Raw genomic sequence first — 15,312 nt, 5'->3', positions numbered from 1 at the left:
GGTCGACAACAGGCTGGTCTTCAGAGTAAAAGTGAGGCCAGATAAAGGTGAACGTCACAGTATAGAAGGCACCAAATCAGATTCAAAGTTGTACACAGATGCTGCACTTCTGTGCTCTTGGTAAGCCTAGACTATCAATCAAAATATGATCATTCATTCATTCAATATAATTTATTAGTGTCTTTGTGGCCGGTATATTATAATTAGCTCTCAGGACACAGAAGTAAAATCTGATGATGGTGCTACTCTCAACAAGCTTATGTGCCAGAGGCAAACAAATTACAGAATCTGTAGAATTATAGTGCAGGCAAAACATCCTGTAAAAGTTTTGCATGGGTTCCTTGGCACACCTGAATCACACTGGCCAGGGTAGGGACAGACGTTGGAGTCTACAAGGTTCCTACAAAGAAGTTTCTTTGGGCTGCATCTTGAAGACATACAGTCCTCATCAGAGAATCAGATAAGTAACCCTGTGACTACTGCAAACCAACAAGTCACATGAAAAATAATACCTATGAGAATTAAGAGGGATGAGGGGCTAGAGAAAATATTATGGAGGAAGGAGAAATTAAACAGGATCCTGAAGTCTGGGTAGGGTTGGAAGGAAAGGAGGAAGGAAAGGGGCAGATGAGTCTGGGATCCCTGCAGGCAGAAAGCTCAGCTCAAGGCAGATCTGTAAACTCATCACCACCCAGACTCAGGGCAGAGTTGAAAATGCTAGTACATGTGGCCCAAGTGGACCACTGAGGATGCACATCAACACCTGCTGGTGAAAAGTTCAAACACTAAAATCACAACGTTCTAGGAAATAAAAAGACTTCAAGAATCCATAAGCTCTGGATGGGGTCATGTTTCACAGGGATGATGACAGGCTGATCTTTTTTTTTTTTTTTTTAACCACTTAAAGATACTTATTCCTGAAGAGCTTACCCACATCCACCTATGATACCACCACCACCAACAGCAAAATGCACGCATAGTGAGAGTGAAGCACTGAACAAAGGGGAGGAAGGAGAAAAACGTCCAGAGGTGAGGAGTGTAGCAGTGTGAATGCCACACAACAGAGAAAATGGAAGGTGATGAATGTGTAAAAATTAACAGATATGGCCCGGAGGTCCTAAAAATTATACTAATAAATATATACCAAAGTATTTGCCAAGGGAATCTATGAGCCCTTGTAAGGATTACAGGGGCAGAGGTCGCTGAATTTCATCTGTCCACATAGTTGATAATATCAACAGAGTCAAAGTGCGACAGTTAAAGTGGAGAGATAAGTCATGTAAAAAGAGTGAACTACCTTTCCTCTCCCACAAGCCCACTCTCTCTTTTATATTCCCTTTCCCATCTGGGCATCACCGTGCAGCCATTTGCCCAAGACAAAAACCAAGCCCCATGCTTTATACCTCCCCTCGCTTTACTATTTAATTTTTAGGGTGTCTCAGAATCACATAGGGGACTTGTTAAGAGGGCGGGTTCTTCGGCCTACCTCAAATGATGGGGATTCACTGAGTCCGGGCCAGGCCCAGGAACCTGTGTTTTTAAAAACACCTATATGATTCTGATGAAAGGACCATACTTTGAGAAAGTGTCCTATATCTAACCAATCTTTTTGTAGATTCTCTGTCCTAAATGTCTGTCTGTCTCTTTTTATTTTTTATTTTTTTCATTTTTTGGTCAGACTGTGCGCCATGCGGGAATCTTAGTTCCCCGACCAGGGATCAAATCCATGCCCCCTGCAATGGAGGCATGGAGTCCTAACCACTGGACCTCCAGGGAAGTCCTGTCCTAAGTGTCTCAGATTCATTCCTTCTTTTCCCCAGTCTCACTGGCTTAACTGTGGTCTTCATTTCCTCCCGAGCCTAATATAATCTTCCACCTAGTTTCCCTCCTCCTGATTCCTCTCCTCCAAGCCATCCACACAAAGCTTCTACACCACCGACTTATGTGGGAAATGCAATGATCTGGCCCCTGACTACAGTTCCTCCTGCTGTCCTAAGTAGCATGTTGACACTGGAAAGAAAAAGGAAGGATGCATGAGAGAGACCGTGTTAAACGTGGCTGAAACATGTTCTCTTGATGGATGTGGCAGAAGGAAATGAAGACGTAAAAAGCCATTTTGGAGATAATTAAGGTAAAAAGAATTACCCAGCTTTACAAGATACTCCACGGACAAACTCATGTCACTACTATTCTCCAGTAGTTATCAATATCTCTATAGCATTAGTAAGAAATAATGTCAGCAAGTCCCTACAGCTTAAATGGTATCGAACTAAATACGCGTTTCACTTAATAGATAAAGGCAACTTTTAAAAAACGATTATAAAGCATTATTGAAATAGAATACAGATATATACGCAGCACTTGCCAACTAACATCTTCCCTCAAGAGACAGGGCAAGGAATGCACAAAATTTAAACAACATGCTTAGCAAGTTTTTAATATTAGAAAAATGTAACAGCCAGGTTGTGAAGACAGTGTGGAACTTACCACATTCATATCTTTGTTGTATAGATGGGGTGAGGGGCACAGACTTAGAATCTCATCAGAAGGGGGATTAGGATTCCTCTGGCCTTAAGCACAGCTCCCTCAGACAACTCGGAAAGCCCACATTGCATTTTTTATTAAAAAGGCAACAAGTGACGCTAAAAGAGGAGGAGGTAGGAGAGAGCATTACTCATCATGGAGACAGCTGAAGGTTGTACCAATCCTGAATGTTAGACTCAAACAACAAACAGACCCCACAAGAAAACTAACTTTGGATTTCTTTTCAATTGTGTATGTTCAGAGGTGTTATAAAATGTCTCACACTTGTTGTTAGAAAGAAGCATTATTAAAACTATCTTATCCTCACCCCATTTGAAACAGACAGAGAAGAATTTGCTTGTTGTGTATGAAAACCCGCACTGAGGTGCTCAGCTAACCTGCACACCGGACTTGGCCTCCCCCTGAGTATCTCTGCACCTGCTTCCTCCCGTCACAGGTCTCCCGACACCAATCCTTGCCCAGTGTCTTCATCTGGAATGATGCTGGCAACAACTGCTTATTCAGTGGTGTACAAGGAGGGAATTCCCAACAGCCAGGTTCCTAACACGTGTGTTTCTGTAAATATTAAAGTATCTGATCATCATAAAAAGCCTGGCTGTCATCAGTTTTAGCCTTCTACTTCCAAGGGTGTGAAGCAGGGTAAAAGCAGTAACTTTCTTTAGATCACAGAATGAAAGGAACAGAGAGAAAAAGAGAGGCAGAAAGAGAAGGAGGGGGAAGGGCAGAAGGAAAGGAAAGCATGAATGAGAAAAAGCCAGGGGAACTGGTGGCCGGGTTTTCTGAGAGCCTGCAGTTGTTTCACGAGTCCACTGGATTTGTTTCCTTGAATCCAATGGATTCCAGGTGCACTCCGGGTTGCGCCTCCCCGTCTTTGCCACTGTAAAGTCATGAGAGGAAAACCTGATCTTTTTACTCACGGTGTTGTGGCTCCACATGTTGGGGCCCAGCTACATCCTCCCCCACTTTGATTCCCAGCCTTAATGTGCAATTAAGAGAAATAAAAAGCCTGGGGAACAGCTGTAGGGAACTGCATTTGGAGCCCAGCAGGCCATGCTGAGAAAGACGGGCATACTCTTCATTTTGGAATGTACAGGAATGAAACGGATTGGTTCATTTTGATAAGCCAGGGGCTTTTCTTCCTCCTTTTTTTTCTTGACTTTATTATTTTTTAAATATTTTATTTTGCAAATGGGCCCTCAGATGTCACTCTCCAGAAGTCTGCAGTTCACAGGCAAGGGATTTAATACATGGTCTGCTGCAAATAAAATTATAATCACTTCTCTTTCCAAAAGTTCAACTTTCTTTGTTTCCCCCACCAGTTTTTTTTTTTCTCCCTTTACAAAAGTGTTTGTTTACACTGCACTGATTCAGCCCCTCCAAATACACAGCTTCCAACAGGCAGAGTTAGAGAAGCAGGTGCCACAAACTTTGATTTAAAAGTATGAGGCGGCAGGCACTGTACCCATGGGTTTAACTAAACCTGAAATCTATTGATACTTCAAACCAGCTACACTAGATGGAGTCTTAATCCTGATGGCAATATCTGGTAATTCTAGAGCCTAACAGGATATCTGGGTTATGCCTTTGGCCAGCCAAGTGGGAAGCGTATGTAAAGCCCACATCTAACTACAGCAGGTCTTCAAGCTTATAATCCTGTCACAGTTTATAAGGATAAGGAACTCATCATGTGGGAGCTGTGCAGTCAAAATGGCCAGAAAACAAATATACTATTACAGTGTGTAACATCAAGTCAACCATCTTGTGAACCCTTGGTTGTCTCTGGTTATGACCTCCAACACTTAAAAAGGAAACCTCACGTACGCTGGGAGATAATGATCAGGATGTCTGGGTACTTCTGTTCCTGAATATGAAGTTACAGCGCTCCCCTCCATGTCACTTCTCGCAATAAGCATACAGGGCAGCTCCTTAGAGACGGCTCATGATAGATGCTGAGCTCCCGCGAGCTCACGAGTGGGTGGGCTCAGGGCTATCCAGGGCCGCGCAGACTCTGTAAGCCAGCCTTACTGCTCTAAGTCTTATTCTGGTTCTGAGAACATTTCAGTTCTGCTCCACCTCCCTTTGCTCCAATTCAGCGATGACAGACATATATTTGAACGCATTTGGTCTGACGTTAAAGGTCTCCACTCACCCGTAGGTCTCTTTTCGATCAGTGGCATAGAAGAGCTGAACTTGGCTGGCAATGCCCTGTGCCTCAGCAACATTCAGAAACGTGGAATCCATTTCTGCGGCCATCAGCACGATGCCCTTTTCTTCCTTAAGTTCAGGATAGTGATATAAAATCCGCTGGCTGGCTCCAGCTTCCCCTCGGGCCTGAATATTTATAAGTGCAGTGAAGTGGAGTTCAGTACCTGTCCACTGGCCGACAAAAAAGTCATAACCTTCCCTTCTTGGTAATGTACACAGAAATGTTGGACAAGGCTGAGCCCGGTTCCGGATCAAATCAAACAATAACTGCGTAGACTGTATCTTTTGCTGCAAAATACTGCTGCCAAATCTGTTTTATCTCTTCTGCAGTTTTCTCTTTCACCAACTCAATGTTAAAGATTGAACTGAGAGCCTTGTCCTTAGTGACTCCTCTGCTCATAGGATGTTTCCCCAATGTGTCTGTCTTCTGTTCCACACATTTGATAAGGTCCCCTTGCTTGGCTGCTTCTGAAACTCACTGCGCTTCTCCAGTCGGGACTCAAAAGCAGCTGGGTCAGACCCGCTCAGCTGCTGGATCCTGTCGCGGCAGCTGTCCTAGAAGGGGTTGGCCTCGAACTCGTTCCGACCCCGCTGCCGTGCGCGCCCCCAGCGGGCTGGCCAGAGCCGCGGCGCACGGGGAACACACGCAGCTGCGCAGGTGACACGAGCCCCAGGCCCAGCGCACAGGCCGCGATAGAGCCATGGCCACCCCCGCCGCCGCCTCCTCCCCGGGCCCCCGACCAGCTCTGAATCCCTGTAGCTGACTGGTTACCAACGCACGAGCGAAATAATTTCTTTCCTCTGTGATTTATTTTCTGATAAGTAAGCAACAATAAAGAAAGGGAAAAGAATGATGCAAAATGAGTACTTCTCAAAAACACAACTCCAGAGTGAAAGTAGGTGAAATGGAGCTGTGTGTGTCAAGAAACTTAAGAATAAAGCTACATGGTCGTATCTATTTCTGCGTAATAAAAATAAACTTTTTAGTAAAACTATGTGTCAGGAACATAATGCTAAGAGCTTTACATGCACTATCTCATTTAATCCTTGGAACAACACTGTTTGCATGGGAAGAATCATCCACATTTTAAAGATAAAGAAACTGAGATTTACAGAGGTTAAAAAAACCTGCTAAAGCCTAATTTTAGCAGAGTCAAGATGCAAGTGCAGCTTTGCCTCCAAGGGCTGCTATGCTAGGCCCCCTCCTCAGGTTTTACAATGTTTAGACAAAAGCCTTGAAAAGCCCATTGCTCAGAAATGCACACGGGATAACTATAAGCTGTCCACAGAGTTTGAACAACCAGTCTTTTCTGTTACAATCCTATCTTAAATCTTTGTCCAATGCATTCATCTCTTCACAGTAAGTCAAATATGGTCAACTTACCTATATCTTTCTTAAGTGGTTCAGGTGTGTAGTGTTTTCCCATAATCATTTGAGTGACTTTTTTTGTTTTGTTTGTTTTTAGCTATAGATCACTGTAAGAACAAGCAGAGCAGTGTGATACCAAGTTCATAGACCCCATCTATCATGAGCTCAGCTGAGATACACAATGTAGAGAGAGGCTGCCTGAGAGCTATATGGTCACTTCAATTCTCTGCATATGCAAAATTCTACTGAAGGACTAAGCTAGACTAGGGAAGAAACCTAGGGGCTAAACTGTATGTCCATCCCCTCTACCTCCACCCTGGTTTCAGTGAATTTCACTTTGGAGAGCCTCTATCCAGGGATGCTAAGAACATTCATTCGTTGGGCAGAAATCTACCTGATACTGTGTTAAGTGCTGAGGGATACATGTATGAGCAAAACAGACCCAGTCCTGCCCTCAGTCTAGTCTAGTATAAAAAAGCCAGCCCTGTGCAACTCACCACACATGTACTGGAAGGATGTTCATGAAACCACTGTGCAGGTTCTTCATGAAAACTCCAGGAGAAATTTCTTCCTGATCCTTAAGTGATCTATTTTTAATCCCATGGACACCCTGTACTTCAAAACTAACTGAGCCTACTTTCTTTGCTCTTAAAAAAATTCAGGGCCCACCTGTGGCCCACTCACACATAGGATGTAAGATGCTTTTCAGCAACTGCCTCATTGCTAGTCTGGCTGATGTCCCTTGTTTTTTCTTTCCTCTTTTTTTTCTCAGCTATTTCTTGCTTCAATAATGGTTTTTTGTTTCCTCAATTTGGGGAGAAAGATATAGTAGAAAAAAGGAAAAATAATAAAAAATACACATACATAGGAAAATTTTAGGAAAGTAGAGCAATATGTGCTGACTCCAAAAACTCCAAAAATTGACTTTCTGGGAATCTTAAATCTCGACTAAGAACTGTTTTTATTATTTTCCCACATTAAAGTTTAAGCCCTTGAGGAACAAAAACTGATGGAGAAATTTTAGTTATTTGGAATCCAATAGTGTTCTCTTTTTAATTATGTAAGGATTGAATGCAGAAAGCAATCATTTATAAATGAGAATACCTCCATGTGCCAACTGACATATCTTGCTCCGGTGACTAGGTGATATTATATAAAAGCAGAATTGACTTTAAGTGTAAATAAAATGTATTTTCTATTGTTACCAGCTCTAGATTTATGACCTCAGCTCATTAAGCTTTCTTAAAGCGGTTGTATAATTGAGTTCTAATCACCCGTCTATATTGGGCTGGCCGAAAAGTTCATTCGGATTTTTCCACAACATTGGAGAACCCAATATAACACAGAACCAACTGTAACTCAAATCCTAGCTCTCACTTGGAAGACAAGACCTATACAGGAAGGAAGTCTTAACTCAAAGGTCAAAGACATTATTGGTGATGCTGAAAATAATTTGCCATTTTACATATCAGTTAAAATAATGTCTTTTTAAATTTGACTTTTAGAACTAAGTTAAATTACTCTGTTACTTTTACTGTTATGAAAAATGTTATGAAGAATGCATGACATTAACAAGGGGGAAGAACAACGGAGAGAGAGCTTCTGAGAGAGAATAAGGGCATCTCTGCAAAAGCAGATACAGTATGTAATATAGATATGTCTTATCTTCCTGTGGTGCCCAATTGTCTGGGTACTCACTGACACACAGAATTATAATGTTAAAAGAAGAAAGTTTTGCATGTTGTTATTTTTCAGTCACCACCATCATCAATATCAACCTATGAGATTCCCTTTCTACTTTGTAATACATTATATCAGATGAATACATAAGATCAGTATATAATTAGATAATATTTTCCATTTAACTTTTCCAACAGCCCTAGACCTTTAAATAAGTGAATCTCTAGGTGTGACCTTTTAGCTCTTTATTTACAAAATACTCAAATGAAATGAATCACATTAATAAATCTGTACGCATGTATATCTCAGATGTACTTCTTTCTAATACCAGACAAAATACACATCATTGTTACCTTCCCCTAAGCCGTCATGATTGGTGTTACCATCAGATGCTTACATGCTTAAAAAAAAAGGGCCCAGGGGAGCATGGCTGAAAGTTTTAATGGAACAAAGCCAAAAGGAATATGTTATGAGTGAAACAGATGTTCTATTTTTGAGAGCAATTTGAACGAAGATAAGTAAAATCTCCAAATAAATCCCAAACAAATACTATTTCCTTAGAGTGTACATACACCAAATTATAAACTAAATAGGGTCTAAGTACTAAGCAAATATCAGTAACAATAATTATCATTATTGTCATTATTCTTATTTATTGAAGGCTTACTATGTGACAGGAACTGTGCTAAATACTTTATCTTATTTAATCCTCAAATCTTTAGGTCATGAATAAAAACTAATAAAATACTCCAATAAAAGTATTAAAAATAATAAAAATAAATAAATAATAAACAGATTTTAAACTCCAGTCTTGAATTCTGCTTAAACGAAAACAAAACAAAACAAAACAAAAAAAAGCAAAACAAAAACTAATGAACCCCCTATTAAGTGATCCTTACACTTAATTCTGAGCAGAGAATACAGTCCTGGCTTAGGTTTCAAATACCAGTACCCAATGTTTGCAGCTCTTACCCTAGGTGCAAATTTTTAAAATTACTGGGCTACTTTTTTCATCATTGAATCCCCAGCACCTAGGATGGTGCATGATACAAAACAGATGCTCAGTACAAGTTTGTAACTTGGATAAGTGAATGGACACAATTTAGTCACTGGTTTTCAGAAGAGTAGAAAGCATCCTCGTGGAATACAGCAAATGTGTTAAGTCTGATGAAGCCACTGTAGGAAGCTGTTTTAAAAAATTCCATAATATTAATGATTGATCTCTTTTATAAATAAGAGTCAGTCTTTTATTTTCCTCTGAAACCAAATATAGGTGAACTAGATCCTAAGACAATGACCACAACCACAGCACACTCCTCTGGGTGTAGAGGGCACGTATGATTTAGTTAATTTAAACAGGGACAGTTGAACTACAAAAACATTCAGCAGCGTTTTAAGTTGTCAAAAAGCGACTGATCATATTCAACTACAATTAATAAAAATTTAAGGGCCTAGGCCTTAGTGCCATCTTCTGAGAAACCGCGCCATGAGAGCGAAGTGGAGGAAGAAGCGAATGCGCAGGCTGAAGCGCAAAAGAAGAAAGATGAGGCAGAGGTCCAAGTAAACTTGTACACGCATGGAAGCCACAGGAGCAGAAACAAGGGAAGCCAGAGGCCAGGGACGCTGGTACAAATTGTCGGACTGCATGCCTCCTGTCTAGAACTTGTCTCAGTGGATCTGAAACATCTATGGCCATTCTAATCGCCTCGACCACCTCTGAGAGACCCACCTTGCTCATATCAAAACGGTCCCTTTTGGTCCTTTGCCCTGGACCTATGACACTCTGGACTGGTTCTTTTCTCACTTGTGGCTGAATGTAACGTGTACAATAAATCATCTCTTTTGCTGTCTTAGCTGAAGAAAAAAAAAAAAAATTAAGGGTCTAGGGGTTGTGGTGTGGTAGCTCTTAAAAAGTTAAAATTTCCATAAAATCATTTAAAAGTACAACCTAGTGTCAGTACTTGCCAAGACAAAAATGTCCCAGTAGCTTGGCTTTTTATGCTAGGATCACTTCTGGAACTAGAAACCAGATGTAAAGGTAAATTATCAATTTCTGACCTTCATCTTCTGGGAGGTTGAGGGAAAGAAGTCAACTGTTCATGTCTATTAAATCACAGACTGGCTTTTGGGTTACAGGATAACGGCGTAGAGGTATACCTATTTTTATCAATACTGCCATAAACAAAGTACTATTCTTCTAGTAAATTTCTACACATCTCCACAACCAGTAATTCTGAACTTGTAGAAACTACGAAAATGATCATTTTTATTTTGTTATTTATTTTCCTTCTTTTATCACAGGAATCTAATCCTCTCTAGTGACAGCATTCATTTAAGTTGGTATTTATGTTCCTGAATGTTTTATATTATAATAATAAAATTGCACTGGTCTTGTGCAATTCTCTTAATGTGATTGTACTAAAAAAGTCTCCACTAAAAAGTGGTACTTCACAGTTTGCTACTCTTTCATGAAGTGAAATATGAAATAGATGGCTCTCTGAAACATTTTCATCAGTATCTTAATCTGTCAAATTTCACTTATCTACCTAAAACAAAAAGGACTTTAAAAGTACCCTTATAGACAACAAAGGTTTTTTTTCTAAAGTAAATATGCTTGCCATTTTTAAACTAACTGCACAATGTCAAGAGAGTAATTGTAACATTTGCCAACAGAAGCTTATAGTTCAAATGTCCAATTTTCATACAACTTTTATTTTCTTTCTTGGTGTCAGGAATAGAATGAGGTTAGTCAAGAACAGAAACTTTGGCACACATGGCTCAGCTTTGAAACAAACCAAACACAAAGGTTCCTTCCAACCTAAAATATTGGTAAGCTTCAAAATGATTATACATGCCTAACAATAAACCTTAAAAAATAAGCTCTGATATGGATTTAATGCCAACTCTTCCATAATCTTTTTCCTTTAAACTCTATAAGCAAACAACATTCTTCACCATATCAGCAGAAATTTAGGAAGAATTAAATTTATTTACCATATTGGCAGAATTCAAAATGCTTGCAAGCTACCATTCTTCACCCCTATGATATGTGAGCTGTAACTCACCACAACATTAAATGCATTCACTGATTTTTCTAAGCATTTAAAAATGAGCTCTCTCCAACCCTATGACAAGTATCAGCCTACATAATTTTAAAAGGATATTTCATATAGTTTGTAATTTTTTTAGCGTAACTGGACCATGAATGTGTATTAAAACACAGTATTATACTTCAAAATAAGAAACAAACAATGAAAAAGAGATCAGATTTGTGGTTACCAGAGGCAGGCTTTGGGGGTGGGGTGGGGAAAGGGAACTGGATGAAGGTAGCCAAATGTACAAACTTCCAGTTATCATATAAATAAGTACTAAGGATGTAATGTACAACATGACATACATAATTAACACTTCCGTGCTTATATACGAGTTGTTGAGAGTAAATCCTAAGAGTTTCCATCACAATTTTTTTCTATTTCTTTAATGTTGTATCTATATGACAAGATAGATGTTCACTGAACTTAATGTGTTAATCATTTCATGATGTTTGTAAGTCTAACCGTTATACTGTACACCTTAAATTTATACAATGTCAATTATATCTCAATAAAACTGGAAGGAAAAAAACCACAATTTAAATAAGAATACCAACAGAATCCCTAGTTTAATTAATTCATCCCATACCTTTTGGAAGCAGGTAGACACATTAATTATAAACAAATAAAATAAATTTAAGCTAATCAGAAGAGGCAGGAAGTTTGGTCTCAAATCTTGAACTTCTGAAAGTAAATTATTACATAATTAGAATTCCTCACATAATTATACTACAACATCAGTTTTCCTACAGGTCTGGGCAATTTGCTGGTTATTGGGTTAGATCTTGCTTATAAATTGCCAGTTAATCCTATCACATTTACCTTTAGCTCCTAATGATCCTAAAATGCAAAGAAATCTTAATTGGCGGAAATTTCTTGCTCGCAAAAGGTTTTAACCACTTGGGGGTCGATTAGATGATGGTAATGCAAGCCTATTAAACGAGGGGGAAAGAAATCTCAACAATCAAGATGGTACTATTTACTCAATGCAGCAAATTATTTTTTCTTCGGTTAGGTTGTATCTAAATATTTTTCTTCTAACTTTAAACATAGAAGTTACTAGGTTTTTTGAAACTAAGGACATTCGTAAGCCACGGACAACACAAATAACAATTAACCTTTCCCCCTCACTCTCTCACACACACACACACGCACGTGCACAGAGTATGTGAAAATCTGGCCTCTGAGATTTCATCTGACTATGAATTCATTTCTTTAAATTGCAGAGTTAATACAGTAAGAAGAAAAAGACAAAAATCTACCAACTAGGCTGAGCTGCCATCCTCTCCATGTAGTCTCTGGCCATATCTCGGGCTTCAATGTTCTCAGGATACAGCACACAGAACATTGCCAAGGCCCCCAGGTTGTTGCCGTAAATTTCATTCCAGCGTGCGCTGTACTCCTTGGGATCCCAGGGAGGGAGGTACTCCAAGGGGCTGGATAGCATGGTGTGCACGGCCTCGGTGAGCCGGGCGGCAATGTGCTCGTGTGAGCTGGCAGCCCTGAGCTGGAGCTTGGCCACCTCCGCTCTGGAGAAGTACAGCATCGGGTGGCTGTCATAGTTGGCATTGGTGAAGGGAATCATGACTTCTGGGTTCTCGTCGGTGATGTAGGCTGACACAAAGCAAAACAAATATATGAAAAACACACTGGGAGCCCCCCGTGTGTGAGTCCTCATCGTGGCATCAGATCTCCAAATCTCCAGGGCAGCCAAACCATCTTCGAAAGATCCTACAGGAGGGAAAAGAGAAGGATATGTCAGCCAGGGGACCACGGTGAAGTAGGAATACATGGTAGGTAGCGGCCTTGCTCACTATGAAAATTAAGCTTATGAATTCTTGTACTTTTCAAAAATATAACAAATATTTGAACTAGGAAGAAACTAAAACCTAATCACTTAATTACCTTATTAATTAAGTACACATGATACAACAGATGTATTCATTGTGGAAAACAGAACTTTGGACTCGGGAAAACAGTATAATATCTGCTCAAGTAGAGAAGAAAAACTCTCGTTGGCATTTTTCTCACATTTCATAGAACAAAAAAAGGTTCGATTTTATGGTATTTTTGGACATTAATATGAAAACCACCATAACCAAAAGCTGGTGGTGAAATGTCGTCTGGGAATCTGAATGGACATTTGGGAAAAAATAAGAAAATCCGGTCTTTCTTAATATAGCCTCCTTCACTCTAAGTTCTCCCCTCTTCCTAACATTCTGCATTCTGAACCACGGATTAGGATCAATACATCTATATGAATGTGAGCAGACAAAATATCATGAGTAAAGCTAAATATCCTCTTTTTGTCAGGAGACTGTGACAAGAGAAGCAGGGTAAACATCTGCTAAGCCCATACGTTCCCTGGGCTGACATCAGCAGGCGTGCAGGGCAAGATCAGACACGGGGCTGCTGGCACTACAGACATGCCTTCATTCAGAAAATAAAATTCCATAATTAAAAGGCTGAAAGAGCACGTGTGCATTTTCCTCTTATTATTTGAAACTATTGTCTACTTTTTCATTTCACATTGGGGATTTAGATGTCATTCAGTAAGTCAGACATTTAAACCAAACTCACATACTTTCCTAACTGCTTAACTTTCTTGAAAATCCTTTTTTTCAGTAGCAGCTTTGCTCACAGGTTAAAAGAACATCTTTCAAAGTAGGAACATTAAAGAGAGAGAGAGAGAGAGAAAGAAAGAAAAAGAAAGAAAGGAAGGAAGGAAGGGAAAAGGAAGGAAGGAAGGAAGGAAGGAAGGAAGGAAGGAAGGAAGAAAGAAGGAAAGAAAGAAAGAAAGAAAAAGAAAGAAAGAAAGAAAGAAAGAAAGAAAGAAAGAAAGAAAGAAAGAAAGAAAGAAAGAAAGAAAGAAAGGGAAAGAAAGAGAAAGAAAGAAAGGGAAAAAGAGAACGAAAACCCTCAGCCTGGTCTATGTCCCACATCTGGGATAAAGCAGGCATAAAATCCCCCAGAGGAAAGTCAGGGAATTCTTAAAATTCCTCAGAGGGGAAAGGTTATAGAAAGCAGACCAGAAAAAGACAGTTTTATGTAAATAATGAACAGTAGTTTACAATTATTAAAGGGAGAAACTGATGGAGAAAAATCAACCTCCCCAGCTGAACACAAACTATTTTTCCAAGGAAAATCTGCCTCATCATATTCAGAAGAAAGAAAACTAAGGATTTAACACACATTGGAGAACAACCCATATCCTCAACCTGGTGTATCTCCAAGAGAAAGGCAACATGCCATCACTTATGGATGCGGTCATAAATTCTAGTATTCTTTATATTTCTGAATGTGCTTTAGACTATATATACATATATATATATAACTCACTGGCAGTGATTTTGTGAAGCATTTTAGATTTACGTTGAGAGTAGAACTTGTAATGAATAAAAAAAATTAATATAGCCATGCTAAATAAAATATATAAAATAGAAATAACTCTTGGACTCTATCCATATTATGTCTAGCACCCAAATCTTCAAGGCAGCTGGCTGGATCCTTCAAGGTCAGAGAGCTGGCCAAAAGAAATAGTCTTCTGTGGTTATGTCTGAGGAGGGGTGTGGTCTCTGGCAACACAGAGACGTGGCTGGGTCTGAAGTCATGCTCAGTCCCCACCACCCCCACCCCAAGGTTTATTTTTTGCTCTTTTCAGAGAACAAGTGTGTTCATGTTTATTTAAAGCCTGCATATATTAAATCCCCAAAGGTCTAAGACTGGGTGCAGCCAGCAATGCAATTAGCACTGTGGGGATTTTAGGCACCCACGGTAAGGATGGCTTGGAAGTTTCTCCTTTAACTGATCTCTACATGCATAGAACTGAAGATCTCTCAACTACCGGTTTTTATTTATTTATTTATTATTTATTTATTTATTTACTTTTTTAAAAAAGACAATTCTTTAGAGCAGTTTTATGTTTACAACAAAATTGAGAGGATGGTAAAGAGATTTCCCATATACCCCTGCCCCGACACATGCACACCTCCCTCCATTATCAATATCATTCATCAAAATGGTACATTTTTTTTTTTTTTTTACCAAGGATGAAACCACACTGGCACGTCATCATCATCCAAGGTTCCTAGTATGTATTATGGTTCACTCATAAAGACATATATCCATCATTATATCATGCAGAATATTTTCTCTGCCCTAAAAATCCTCTGTGTTCTGCCTATTCATCTCTTACCCTCATGGATCCATATCAAGTGCTGGTTTTTAAATGTGTAACTCGAGTTCTAGGTGGGTAAGTAGGTGGCCTGGGTTATGGAGGGATGGGTTCGAAGCTATGTGGAGACTAGAATCTCCATCTCAGATTCTGTATACATATACCCTAAAAGGGGCTAAGCCTGATTTGTTTTATTCTCTTTCTCCCACCTTATGCATACCACCCTCCTACCCAGGTCTGGAGTCACT

General features: G+C 39.6%; 1 protein-coding gene and 1 pseudogene across 3 annotated transcripts in view; both read right to left on the bottom strand.

The window, feature by feature from the left end:
• DSE (dermatan sulfate epimerase) overlaps nt 1-15,312 on the bottom strand; it is a 77,678-nt gene that overhangs the window by 35,990 nt on the left and 26,376 nt on the right. For 2 of the 3 annotated variants that reach the window (XM_057738579.1, XM_057738577.1), the window contains one exon: nt 12,153-12,621. In XM_057738579.1, the coding sequence (XP_057594562.1) occupies nt 12,153-12,568 (416 nt within the window). In that variant the 5' untranslated portion in view covers nt 12,569-12,621. Of the gene's footprint in view, nt 1-12,152; nt 12,622-15,312 lie in introns of those variants that run through there. The other variant, XM_057738580.1, reaches the window with a different exon arrangement.
• On the bottom strand, nt 3,278-7,288 carry LOC130855261 (ATP synthase mitochondrial F1 complex assembly factor 1-like; annotated as a pseudogene).

The sequence above is a fragment of the Hippopotamus amphibius genome, chromosome 6 (genome assembly GCF_030028045.1).
Source record: "Hippopotamus amphibius kiboko isolate mHipAmp2 chromosome 6, mHipAmp2.hap2, whole genome shotgun sequence".
Classification (NCBI taxonomy): Eukaryota; Metazoa; Chordata; class Mammalia; order Artiodactyla; family Hippopotamidae; genus Hippopotamus; species Hippopotamus amphibius.
Note: the sequence above shows the minus strand (reverse complement) of the source record. Positions and strands in the feature narration are given on the sequence as shown.